This window comes from Tribolium madens, unplaced genomic scaffold (genome assembly GCF_015345945.1).
Source record: "Tribolium madens isolate multiple individuals breed KSU strain unplaced genomic scaffold, Tmad_KSU_1.1 Scaffold_11;HRSCAF=98;Tcas5.2_LG3b, whole genome shotgun sequence".
NCBI lineage: Eukaryota > Metazoa > Arthropoda > Insecta > Coleoptera > Tenebrionidae > Tribolium > Tribolium madens.
The window spans coordinates 6,430,121-6,444,817 of record NW_025400975.1 but is presented as its reverse complement, the minus strand read 5'-3'; the positions used below and the strand labels follow the sequence as shown (position 1 = coordinate 6,444,817).

The window sequence follows — 14,697 nt, the reverse complement described above, 5'->3', positions numbered from 1 at the left end:
TGTTAACAGACATGATTCAAGAATATTTTGAAAGCAATAAAAATAGTTGGAGACCACAACGCCTTTACGTTGGGCGGTTTCCAATAAGAGAAGTTCCAATTCGTCGACCTGAAGAAAATTTGAGGATGTTTGGAGTTTTTAGAAAACTCAAATTATAACAGTTGCGTGCGATAAGCCAACGTTACTTGCAATTTCTTGAATTCATGTTCTTGCATTTTCTTCAATACCTATCTAATTCTGTATCTCTTTAAAATTGGAGATGTTTTAATTTGGGTTTTCTAAAAGCCCAAAACATCCTCAAATTTTCTTTAAGTCGCTTAAATTTTCGACGATTTGGAACGTCTCTCATCAGAAATCACCCAGTGTAAAAGCGTAGTGCTCTCCCACAATTTTTATTTTATTCAAAATATGTCTGTTATCACATTATCATCCATGATTAACATTAAAAAGTATAAAAACTGTAAGAGAAAATGCAAAAGAATAATATTTGTCAACATTACTTGTTCCACTGCCTACTTTAATAAATACATTATTTGGTGAATATCGCACGAACGGTTAGTTTTAGGCATATGGTACTAAAACTTGTTAAAAGACAATTAAACCAAAAATCCAAAAGTGGTAAAATATACAGGTTGTTGCATTAAAAAAAAATAAAGTTGATGTGATTTCCGGCGAAACAGAAAACAGCATTAATTTAGCATCTATCCCAAACGATAGATGACAAAAAATGTTCAACTTTGTTCTAAGAAGTATTGTCATAACTTTAAAAATAATGGAGTTATGGATTGGGGCGTTTTTCATAATACAGTCTGTATAAAAAAATGTCAAATGTCAAAAAATAAATGTCAATTTTTTTTGCAGATACCTAGATTTTTTTAAACATTTTTTTCATGTTCCTGGTATCTTAATTTACTTGAAAATGGGACTCGAGTTCTGGCGCACCCTGTATTGAAAACTCATTTTTTGTTCACTGGTTCCAAGTCCAAGTCCTTGGTGAATCCTGCTGGTGCTAATCTGTTATTGGCAATCACTAAATACTCCACCACCACGCTTATCCGTTATCAGTATCCCGTATTTGGCTAATAACTGGCATAACGAGAGGTGCTTATCCCGTGAAGAGCCGGGAATAAGCAGGAAGGACGTGTAGACGGAGAGAAGGTTGACAGATTGCACGCGCTCTCGAGTGCTTCCTGCCTCACTTGATGAAACCAGATCTGTGTAGGATATGTCATTCGATAGGACCATTAGCCCCAAACAACTAATTTAGCACTTTATGCACTTCCACCACAAATAAACTTTTCAATTCCATTTTTTCTTTCCCAACAAGTAGATGATCCTTTTGCGTCATTAGTCGAATCGATTTCGCCTTTTGCCCATTTCGTGTTTCGACAATGTCTGTTCGAACACATTAATAAGAGGATATTATGGACGATATTTCCGCTCCACCTTGATCTGGGGGGCACGATGCAACGATGGGAGTGGAGGTAATCAGCAGATACATCACGGCATTTAGCTAATGGCTTCCTGAATGCTAATCCCGCATCAGCCACTGATGGGAAAGTCTTTATCGAGGAAGCACCTGATGGTGATGGCAAGACTTCATCAACTTTTAGAAAAAAAAAGTCCCTAAACCCTTTAATTTGCACGACGAAGAAAACTTAAAAATATGAGATGTTAATTTTTTATTTGTTTTTATTTATAGTTGAAAAAGTCCATTAGTGACTTTTAAATAGTAAAATTTAAAAAAAATGTATACAGGGTGCGCCAGAACTAGCGCCCCAGAGAAAAATTTCAAGTAAGATAAGATAGCAAGAACATTCTACCTGTCAAACAATTTTGACATTTGACATTTTTTTGTCTATTTAATGATACTGATGATCTTGTATATGTTTTTTTACAATTATTTAGTAAAGGTACAAAAATTTTGCCAATAAAAGCCACAAAAGACATTAACAGAGTTACAATTTAGGATACAGCTTCCTTCTTTCCTCTTCAAATAGCTTGTAGCAAAAAAACTTGAAAAATTATTTTTTCAACAAAAATAGATAACATTCAATATTAATTCTAGCAACAATGTCTATTAATATCTGAGCATTTTTGATACTACCAGGTGAATAAAAAGTATGAAACCAAACGTTTTTTGCTTAAACTATTTATTTTTTGAAAAACTAATTGCTGTAAATGTTTTATCAAGAATAAAATTTTTCGAATTTTTTGTTTTTGTTTTTGAGTTCTACAAAAACTTTATTTTTTTAAATGGCAACCCACTAAAAAAATGTTTTGTATACTCTCCCAAAAACAACTATGTTAGACTATCAAATTTTCAAAAAAATTTTTTCACATAAATTACAATTTTGACAAAAAAAAATCGCATAACTCAAAAACAAAACAAAATTTCGTTCTGAAAATACGATCACATTTTTTATATTACTTTAATTTATGTTAATTATTATTTTCTGGAGGCAAATGGTTAAAAATAAAACTGCTTGGTTCCATACTTTATATTCACCCTGTATGGCTACCATAGTAATTTCACCACGAATCACTTATCCGTTGATTTATCCAGAGATTGTAAAAGTCGTTATAAATACTGAAATTCGAATTATTTTATTGTAAAAATAAAGAATGATGTATTCAGTTTAACACAAATCTGATTATTAAGAGATATTTCTTCTATCTCTTGTGCAACTGTGCACTTTTTAGTACTGAAACAATAGTAATTATTTTTTTTAATGTTTAACGTTAAATATCTTTTTACTTATTGATTATAAACACCTAAGTAAATAATTTTAAAAAGACAATTTAATAATCTTTTAAATGCAAAAAAATAGAGTGTTCCATTTAACTTTTTTAAGTTATTGAACTTTTAACAAACGCCTTCATTTTTTTATCTTTGCAAATGCAAGACACTAAAAAAATTTTACAACCTTATAGCTTGTACCTTCTTTGCGGTAGTTATAAAAATATTTTTAGATGTCTTAGTTTTTGTGTAATAAATTTTTAAAAAGTGCTTGTTTACGTCCAAAAAACTGTATTATTTTTAAAACTAAGCAAAATCGACTAAGAAGTTTAGCTTAAAAAGATTGTCATAAAAATCTACATTCAAAAACGCTAAAAAACATATGGTGTTTCATTTAAAAAAACACAATATTGTATTGTAACTTATTTTTGAGACACGCTGTATAGTTGAAAATAATTTTAAGTGATGGACTAGATTAGTATCTATCAATGTCCTATATATATTTTTAATTTTACCATTTAAAGGTCTATAATGGACTTTTTCAACTCACTGGGTCACCCTGTATGTTTTTTTAAAATTTTTATTCGTTTTGCAATAAATTTCAGGTAAAGTTTAACGTTGCTCTTAAAATTGGCCTATTTTTCAGCAATAAACCTTCTCGTGGAAATTTTTTCATAAACAAGACCCTTAAGCTTTTATCTGAAACGACTCGGTTAAAATTTATTACAGGTCCTGGAATAAAATTTTCTAGAAAAAAAGATGTGTTTATCAGGTCGTTTCCACATGAGAAAACGTTTAATCAGCGAAAAGATATCGCCAACAATTAGAACACACGATTAAGAGTGTGAGAATATAATGTAGGCCACTAAATTTAATCAAGGAGAATAATATACTTGGTTTAGATAAGAAAAAACGCGAGAATCAACTTTGAACTTTAACCAGCGATTGTGTGAACGGAAATGTCGGTTATTTTAGTCCAATGCAAAGATAACAATCTTTTTTTTGCTATAAATAAAAAAAATGACACTGGTAAAGTGAATTGAAGTAAAAAGATTTACTCCACGAGACCGTAGGACGAGTATTGAATAAATATATCTAATAGTTTACTTACCTTTCGTGTTGTTTTTGATTTTTTAACATACTTTTATTTCTTTTTTTAGGAGAGGGAGAAATGTGTGGGTGAAAAGTAGAAGAGATTGTTAAATTTTCTAGTCTATTTATTATGAAAATATAATACAAAACTTACTATGTAGTGTTACAGTAATAATAATAATAATCATATAATGAAATATAATAATAATAATTAAGTGGTCAAGTACTGGACTGCAAGTGTACAGGTTTTGCAAGCTTTTCGCTTAGCCAAAGTGTCTAAACCTCAAACACGAAACATTCTAGAAAAAATGCACGAAAACGTCATCAACATGTCCACATCTTTGGCATTGCTGCTACTCGCGCGTGACACTACCACGCTAGAGGGCTATTTTTAGTATAGGTCTTCTAAACTCGTCTACCTATAATACTAAATAAATAATACAGTATATGGTATTGCTTTGATTATATTCGTTAATAGTATAATTGTAAACTATTGCTGACACTATATTGCTATATATTTATATAATAGATAGGCAGGCAGCTAAACTAGTCGTCAACGGCGCCGCCCGCACCAATCATCTCCTCTCGAAAAGACCACGTGACGCGCAACGCCGCTGCCGTTGGCTCATTCGATGTCTAGTTCTTAAGTCTATGTTACTTAAGTATTCGTTATCTCTATATTGCTATGGTTCCAGGCCGCCTTTGACCCGACTACTGTGCTTATTGCTTTTGAATACCCGGCTTCCGGGGGCCGATACTGAGCCCCGCTGCCCTCTCGCCCCACCTCACCCCAATTTTATTGCTTCGAAAGTGTTTCAAGGGTGTCGCGGCTCGCGTCTCCCCCCCGAACTTATTGCCAGCGAATATTTTAATAAACTATATGAATATATGTCAAATTATAACCCTTATATGTCTATGCTCTCACACGCTACAGTGCACTCTACGCTACTGGACTTGACGAAGCTGGTGCGCCACTGGCGAGACGCTCGGAGTGGACGAAATGGATTTTTTTTTTGGGTTTGGTTTTGTTTTCTTCGTTGTTGCCTTGTTTAAGGCACCATCGACACCAATCAAAAGTGGCCGAGGTCGCCAGTGGCGGCGGTTGCGGCCCCACACCACTATCTGGCTAATGACTAGATGCACACTCGCCTGGCGCAGCGCGCGGGCCACACAAAACGAAAACACAAACATAACAAAGGAGAAAATCTCGCAAAATTTAAAAAAATCTAAAAGTGTTTTTTAATTTAATTGCTGACCTTTTTAGTACAAAATTAAGAATGTGAGAATTTGTGTTTTGTTGTACAGTCAAACAGTTTGAAAATGACGCCTCAAATAAACGATACCCTCCTATGGATACCAACGCTTTTAACAAGACTGTAAACTTAACGTAGATTTAAAATAAATATAAATCTTTAAATGTCTTATTAGTTTTGTAACTTAATCAACATTATTTATTAAATTTAGATAAGCAAAACAAAAAACAAAAAATGACTTTAAATTTCTTAGTTCTGTTACCACTTTAGTTTTTTGGTAATTATAAAACGTGTAAACCACAAAAGTGAGTTTTTTATTTATTATTATGATTTATTATTTGTAAATATTATTTATTGAATTTAATAATCTAATAACCCATTTTAAAGAAAAGAATACATTAATAGGTATGAGATGAGCTTGACGAAGAAAATTATTATTAATTTAATACATTCTCTTTTAGTAAACTGTTTTTAAGAATAAAATTAAGCAACATATTTTTAGTACAAAATACAGGTTGCGCCAGAACTTGCGCCCCAAAAAAATGTCATGTAAAAAAATTTTATCTATAAAAATTTTGAAGTTATGTGAGTTAAAGTTTTGCACTTTGACTATTTATTTTTGTTGGAAAAATGATTTTTCAAGTTTTTTTTTGCTACAGACTATTAGAAGAGGAAACAAGAAAACTATATCCTAAATTGTAACTCTGTTTAATGTTATTTGTGGCTTTTTTTGTATTTTTACTAAATAATTATAAAAAAAAACATATACAAGATTATCCGTATCATTAAATAACATAAGAAAGATCAAATGTCACAAAATTAATGTCAAAATTTTTTGACAGATAGAATTTTTTAAACATTTTTTCCATGTTCCTGAAATCTTATTTTACTTGAAATTTTGCTCTGGAGCGCAAGTTCTGACACACCCTTTAGACTTTATTATTACTTTTATTAAATATTATTATATAACTATAAAAATTAATTACCTATTTTTATTTTCTAAAATTTTTAAAATGCAGTTATTTAAATATAGTTGTTATTGCATAGTTCGGACTTATTCAGACTATTTGTAACAACTTATAAACTTTTTTTAGTTGTTATAAAATAGTTTTGGCATAGATTTGAATTAGTTTATATTTAAACTAGTTATAATTAATAATTATTATTTGAAAATAATGATGGTTTAAAATTTATTTTACTATTACTTAAAAATTATAATTTTTCAAAAGTTGATACATAAATGAAAATATACATACAGTGAGCGGCAAAATTATGGAATAATTTTATTTATTAAAACAAAATTTTTTTAAATTTTGACAAATATGCACAAACAGGACAATTTTCTTTTCAAAAAATTCAAAATTTTTAACTTGTAAACATTTGCTTCTTGTTGACACTATTTCACTTTTTTGGTGTGTTTTTTTCGAAAACTTTATGTAATATTTAATATTTGGGTGTTGTCATTTTGACAATTGAAAAATTTATCAAAGTGGGGGTTCCCATTTAAAAAAAAAATGTCAAAGACGTCGTTACTCAAAAACTAAAGTGTAAAATCTTAAAACAAGTGAAAAAAGTCTATTTAGAAAAAATCACGTATTAGAGCAATTTTGCCAAAACAAAATATTTTCAGTTTTAATAAGATTATTTCATAATTTTGAAGCTAACTATAATAAAAAATTCAAACGGCTCTTCAAACACTTCGTAGAAAGTATTTGGAAGTTCTAAGAATAATAAAAATTGTGATTGAGTGAAATATAGAGAAATAATTAAATTACTAAAATACAGAGTGAGCATTAAGTACTGATTCAGTTAGCAACACTGAAATTTTATTAAAAACTGCTAACGTTACACATATTTATATCTCTTTAATTGAATTTAATATCTTCTTATTTGTTTATTTAAATGTTTTAAAATCACCAAAAAGTAAATTTTGTAACGAACTAAGAAATTATTTTGCGTTTTTTTTCCTGCTTAAATTAAATAAATAATTTTTCGATAATTTATTACTCTGCCTAGTTGCACTTTTTTGAGGCGTCATTTTCAAATCGTTCGAGTGTACTTTTAAAATTGATATTGAAATTTGTAATAATTGAGTATCTAAGATTATAATTGACTGTAATTGACTTGTGTGGCAATTTTTTCTATTTTGTAGAGTTTGTGTTTTGGACTTCTCATTGCACTGGCCCACTCGTAACAATCAGGGACAACAGGTTATAGGTGCTACTCCATGTTTCGCTCACCTACACGTGGGTAGTGACAGAGTCAGTACCTTATAGTAAATATATAATTATCATGTATAATATATGCTTGCAAAAATACTGCCAAAACTATGCTTCGTTGATCTCAGTTATTTTTTTTAATAATTTTCTCTTGTTTTCTATGTATATTATAGTACAATTGGAATAAATGTCGTTGTCTACGTCGTGCTTTAGACTCCGCGCAGGTATATAATATCATATAGATCTGAACAACAAACCGAAACGAAACGATAATTGACTATAAATGGGACTAGATTAAACGGGACCGGGACTAGAGGCTGCGACTAGATGCGACTCCGGCCGCTCATTATATTATTTAAATCTCACTTAATTCCACTCTTAATCTAAATATGTATAATACTAGTATTTGCATAACTTCGTTGTTTGTGAAACTTTGCTTTTGTTCGTGAAGAACGTTTGGAATGTCGCGATTTAATTAACTAAAAGGTGCCGATAACATCATATGTTCGGTGGACAATCTAGTCCATGGTGTTCTAAAGGTAGAGACCATCTTACATCTAACCTAACTTATTGGACGTGTTGCGATGTGTTATCTCATTGGGAGGGATATTTACAAGGGGGCGTCAGTTCGCGAAGAATAAATCACGGCTAATCTAGACGGCGTGACGCGTTTCGGAACACTGCCACTACGTGCCGCGATTACAAAACAGTGCTGCCAGATTTGGGGAAATTCCACCAGATCTGGGGATTTTCCTGTTAGTCTGGTGTAAAAAGTCTAATATCAGGTGATTTTTTGGAAATGAAAAAACTGTTTTTTCACTATTTTCCACGTTTTCAACCAGAAACCTGATAGTTTTATCAAATTCTTCGAAAAATTGTTTTTTTTACAAGATTTTACAGAATCGAAAATGACAAATTATTTTGTCTTTTTCGAGTACTAGAAACACAATTATTTCGCAAAATTTCGTTAAACACACTCCAAAAATTTAACAAATGCGACCAAAAAGGGCGTTATTTTTGCCTTTTTCAAGAGTTTAAGCACGTTTTTGAGGTGAAAATTTACAAAATTAAATCGAAATTAACATTATTTTTATCTTGTTCCGTTTAGCTTACTTCGTTTTTAAACCAGAGAATTATTTATTTTGCAAAATCTTGTCCAAACACGCCTAAAAATCACAAAAACTATTGATATTGATATTATTTTGCTTGTTTCACATTATAAGACAAGAGTCTTAACCAGAGTCGAAAATTACATTAATTTTGCATTTCTTGAGAGTTTTAGCACGTTTTTCAGTTAGAATCGCAATTATTTTTTAAAATTGGTTAGAAACAAGCCAAAAAAAACACAGAATGAAACCGAAAATGATATAATTTTGCACTTTTTCGAAAGTTCAAGCAGATTTTTAAGCTGAAAACTTTTTTTTTCCGATGTTTTGCCATAACACGTTAAAAATCACTAAATTGCTATAAAAAAGATTATTTTATGATTTTTTTACCTAATTCTTAGGCTTTAATTTAATTTGATTGGTTTTTTAAGGATAATAAGACAAAAATAAGACCTGGATTTTTTTAAACACGTTTTCTATTACAATCTCAGGTTTTTTGCAAGAACTGAAAAATCAACATATTAAGTCGGAAATTACATTAATTTTGCATTTCTTGAGAGTTTTAGCACGTTTTTCAGCTAGAAACGCAAATATTCTGCACAATTAGTTAAAAACAATTTAATATGAATATGATATAATTTTTAAAAAAAATTAAAACTATTTCTTCGCGAGAGTGTGCTATAGTATGTCAAAAATCACTAAATTGTTAATTTTGTTTGTTTCACTCGATTTAACTGGTTTTTGAGTGAAATAAGGCAAAAATAAGCTGAGAAACCACAAAATTTGGCCGAAAATGCTTTTAAGCGCGTTTTAGTACTAAAATCCCAGGTTTTTCACCAGATTTCGCTAAAACAAGCTAAAAAAAGTCTACAATTGCATTTCTCGAGCATTTTTGTACGTTTTTAGAAATGCAAAATTTTGTTGAAAACAAGCCAAAAAATCACAGAATTAGACATTCCATTTTTACTTTTTTCGCGAATTTGGCGAATTTTTTAACTCGGATCTGGTGTATTTTACGTTTTTGATCTGGCAACACTGTTCCAAACTACACTATATATTAGAAGAAGTACAGGAGAGATGCCCAATCACAATACTGATTTTTCAATATCTCCGGTACTTCCCAGGAAAGACTAGAAACAGACTAGATTAGGCGGCATAGACTCGTATGGGCACGGCCACATCCCTGGCCACTTCTTCGGCGCAACTGTTAGGCCCCGCCTCCTCCTTAAGACACGCCGACTCCAAATGCTTATTTAGGTACGACTTCAACGCAAATGTTTTATGACACCTTGGACACTCGAAATTCTTATCAGCGGAATGTGTTTGCATGTGTGCCCTTAGATTTGACCTATCAGCGAACGCCTTACCACAATGGGCACACCCGTAGGGTTTTTCCCCCGTGTGTGACCTTAAATGACCTTGTAGGAGCCAAGGTCGCGAGAATTGCTTCCCACAGACGCTGCATCTGTGGGCTAACTTGTGTGTGAGCACGTGCATGGCCAAGGCCGGCATGCTGACGTAAGCCTTCCCACACGTGATGCACTTCTTCGCCGATTGTGAGTCCAAACTTCTATGAGTTTGCTTATGTCGGGAGAGGTTACTAGACGTGGCGTACTGTTTCCCACACTCACTACAGGTGTATTTGGGCTTCTCGTTGATGTGGACTTTGGCTGTCAAAGACGGGTCATCAGCAACGAAGCGTTTCTTCGAGCGACCATCGCTGACGAAGAAGGCCTCGTAAGTGTAAGCTATCGTTTTGCCGCTCTTCACCGGGAGGTCCTCCTCGGGAGGTGGGGGTGGCGGCGGCGGCGGTGGGAGGAACACCGTCGTGGAGGCGCTCAAGTCGAGGATGGCGTGGGCTGCGTGCAAGTCTTCTTCGGCAGGTACTCGAATGGTGGGGGTGGGTGGAGGTGGGGAGGGTTTGTCATCGAGGGAGTAGGGACGGTAGATGTCCTTTTTTTTGGGGGGTAAGGAGAGGGCCGCTCCCGTACTGGTGAAAGTCATGGAGAGGGATTTGCGGGAACGAGGCGGAGTGGGAGTGCTGTAGTCGGGACGGAGGTCTTGGGTTTCCACCACCGTTCGTAAGGTTGCGTAAGATGGTTGCGTTTGGCCGCTGATGGGTTGGTCGTTACGGGGGATGAAGGTGGTTGGGGGATAGGTGGAAGGAGAGAATTCATGAAGGTAGCCTGAAACAAAGAAGAACAAATGAGAAAACTAATAACACATGATTTTTTTTTATTTTCCACAAAGAATATGTACTCAAAATATCAATTTAATTTTTTTTCTCTTATAGGTGTTATTTCTTAGTAAAGCCGGTTGGTAATTTTTTTATCTTATTGGTGAAAAAATTAATACATATACCACAAAACTTTTTTCTTCCTGAAAATTCTTTATATGAGGCTCTCAAAACGTAAAATTCACTAAATCCGAGTTAAAGAAATTGCTAAATTTTCACCAGATTACGATTTGTTGGCTATATCTTGCGAAAACAGGCAGTTTTCAGCTTAAAAATCCGCTTAAACTCTTAAAAAAGCAAAAAGGACATGCTTTCTGTAATTTTATTTTAGTTTTCAACAAAATTTTGCGAATTAATTGCGTTTCTAGCTGAAAAACGTGCTAAAATGCTAGAGAAATGCAAAAATTTGCAATTCTAGATTTAGTTTCTTTATTTTTTTGTCTGTTTTAGCGAAATTTAGTGAAAACTCTGAAATTTTAGTACAAAAGCGCAAATTTTGAAGTTTCTGTTAGTTTTTGTCTTAATTTTGCTCAATAACCAGTGAAATTAGTGAAACAAACAAAATAACATCAATATTGATTTTTAGCCGTGTTTAGACAAGATTTCGCAAAATAATTGTGTTTCTAGCGAAAAAAGCATTCGAAAAGACATAAATAAGTTGTCATTTTTGACTCTGTTGAGTAATATCCAGTAAAAAGCAAATAGAACTATTTTTAACCAATTTGGTGTTTTTCGATTATTTTTTCTTTGAGAAAATTTGAAATGTTCAAGTTAAAGCCTAAGAGTTTAATAATATAATCTTTTTTTATAACAATTTAGTGATTTTTGACATGCTATGGCAAACTATCGCGAAAAACAGAGTTTTCATCTTAAAAATCGGCTTAAACTTTCAAAAAAGGAAAAAATTATAGCCTAATTCTGTGTTTTTTTAAGTTTGTTTTTAACCAATTTTGAAAAATAATTGCATTGCTAGCTGAAAAACGTGTTAAAATGCTAGAGAAATGCAAAAATTATGTACATAATTCTGAACTTAATTTCTTGATTTTTTTTAACGTGTTTTAGCAAAACCTAGTGAAAAACCTGAGAATTTAGTACAGAAACGCTCTTAAAAGCATGTTTACTCAACATATTTTTGTCTTAATTTTGCTCAAAACCAGTGAAATCGAGTAAACTAAACAAAATAACATCAATATCCATCTTTTTTGCAATTTTTTGCCGTGTTTAGACAAGATTTTGCAAAGTAATTGTGTTTCTAGCAAAGAAAGCTTTCGAAAAAAACATACATAAGTTGTTTAGTAATATCTTCTAAAAAATAAATTGAACTCTTTTTAACCAACTTGGTGTTTTTCGATTATTTTTGCTTCGAAAAAATTTGACGAAATGTTTTCAAGTTAAAGCCTTTGAGTTAGGTAGAAGTGTCATAATATGATCTTTTTTTATAACAATTTAGTGATTTTTGACATGCTCGCGAGTTTTCAGTTAAAAATCTGTTAGAACTTTCAAAAAAGAAAAAATATATATCATTTTCGGCCCAATTCTGTGCTTTTTTTAACTTGTTTTAACCGATTTTGCAAAATAATTACGTTTCTAGCTGAAAAATGTGCTGAAACTCTCAAAAAGTGCAAAATCAATGTAATTTTTTTGATTTAATCTGTTGATTTTTCATTTGGTTTTAGCAAAATCTTGCAAAAATCATGAGATTCTAGTACAAAAACATGCTTAAAAACATTCTCGGATTGTTGCTTTTCTAATTTTTAAGCGTGTATGGACTAGATTATGCAAAATAAATAAGCTTCTTGTTCAAAAACGAAGCAATTCGAGCGGTACAAGTTAAAAATAATATCCATTTCGATTTAATTTTGTAATTTTTTTGCTCGCTTTAACAACATTTTTAGAATTTTCTTTGTTTTTATCTCAAAAACGTACTTAAACACTTGAAAGTGGCAAAAATAACGCCGTTTTTGGTTGAATTTGTTGAATTTTTGGATTGTTTTTAACGAAATTAGGCGAAATAATTGTGTTTCTAGCTGAAAAAGTATTCGAAAAAAAAAACAAAAAAAATTGTCGTCTTCGATCCTGTTTCGTAAAATCTTGTAAAAAAAACAACCAGAACTATTTTAACCAATTTGGTGGTGTTTCAACTTTTTTGAAAAAAAATTACAAAATAATCAAGTTTTTGGCTGAAAACGTGGAAAATGCTCAAAATAGTATATTAAAGTACAGGTTGCAGAAGCACAAACTTGAAAACCAAATGAGTGCTTGAAGAATCTTCTGCAACAAGTGCTTTATACTATTTTTTCTATTTTGCCGCTTTATATCATTTGATAAATTAAAAGACGAAAATTTTATTATTTTTTTCGAGAGAGAATTTTGCGACGGTTGGCGACATTTATGTGAAATAATTTTAGGCGTCTGTGAGAAATAAAAATGATTCTTATTTTCACATTTGTGAAAGAAGTCCGTCACTAAAATTAAATTAACGCAACCGACTTATTAAAGCACTTAAAAGACCTCATTCGGGTGCTGGAATAGACTTATTCTAAACGCAAAACAGAAAAAACAGTTTTTTTCATTTTCAAAAAATCACCACATATTAGAATTTTTAGACAAGTTTTCAGCAAATCACCAGACTAACATGAAAATCACCAGATCTGGTAAAATTTCACCAAACCTGACAACACTGGGTGCAGCAAATTTTACTTTACTATTTTTAAATACTTCACAATCGTTTGTTATGGAATTTTCATAGTTTTAGTTGTTTTTTATTTGACATGTCAAATTAAGAAATTGGCAACTAAATTGTGACACTTCAATGTTTTTATTAAAAAAAAATGAAAACGTTGTAACTACTATATGTATTATCCAAAAATTGTTTAAAATCAATTACGCTGTGATATACTATTATTGGATGTAGCACTCATCTGATTAAATTTTGATTTACACCATTGCATATAAATTTGTTGTTGGCATTAGTAATTACATTGTGGCATAATGTTTATCCACATTGTTATTAGTAAAATCAATCAGAGTCCTGCGCCCCCTCATCATTTCTCATTAAATCCCCTCGTCGAAGACGTCACCGTCCACACCTAAGGCTGACTGTTGAATATTAACTTTTCTTTTTATCGAGTTCGGGCGATGATGGGGCTCTTTTAATGCCGGTGGCAGCGTGTTTGCACCGCCAGCTGTTGTGATGTATCCGATTTAATTAAAAGGGGAGCGACGTTCCTCTCAACAGCCAGCTGTTGTAATACAGAAAGAGCCTTCTGTTATTCTATGCATATCCTCGACAATAAGATGCGACGATTCCTTTTACGGTTTGCGTTAAAGATGATTATTTCGTTTTGACCAGGGCCGTACCCAAGAGGGGGGATTAGGGGGTTCAAACCCCCCCCTCATAAATGCTGAGCACTTTGTTATATAGTGTTATAAGTAAGGCTCGGATTATATGCAAAATGCATATTTGTCATTAACAGATATATCCACAAAATTGTAAGGTTTCTATGCATATCTAATGTTTTTTGATTAAAATAAGCCCATTAAAAAATGCATATTTTGCATATTTTGGCAACTTGGTGCATATTTTTAGAAATATTGCATTTTTATGCATATTTTCTTCAAATCACTAATTTTCAATTAAAAATTTCAGTGCAAGTTAAAAATTGGACAGTTTAAGAAAAATAATCCGATTACAAAATATTTTAAGGAGAAAACAATCGGTAATTCTTAAGCCAAACTCAAAAAATTAGTAGCCTGCTGAGTGTTTCCTCTTTAAATTTGTTTTATACTGGGTGAATATAAAGTATTGAACCAAGCGGGTTTTTTTTAAATCATTCTTTTCCAAAAAATAATAATTAATATAAATTAAAGTAACATAAAAAAATGATTTTTTAAGAACAAAATTTTGTTTTGTTTTTGAGTTATTAGATTTTTGTTGTCTAAATTGCGATATACATATTAGTTTTTTCAAAAAATAAATACTTTAAGAAAAAAACGTGTTGTGAACTGAAAAGTACAGATTTTTTAGAAAGGGTTAATTACCAGGTTATGA

General features: G+C 31.8%; 1 protein-coding gene across 1 annotated transcript in view; it reads right to left on the bottom strand.

Annotated features, from left to right (window-relative positions):
- Positions 1-8,288: 8,288 nt before the first annotated feature.
- LOC123016083 (transcriptional repressor scratch 2-like) overlaps positions 8,289-14,697 on the bottom strand; it is an 11,222-nt gene continuing 4,813 nt past the window's right edge. The window contains exon 2 of the mRNA XM_044416306.1: positions 8,289-10,596. Coding sequence (XP_044272241.1) covers positions 9,557-10,596 — 1,040 coding nt within the window. The 3' untranslated portion in view covers positions 8,289-9,556. The remainder of the gene's footprint in view (positions 10,597-14,697) is intronic.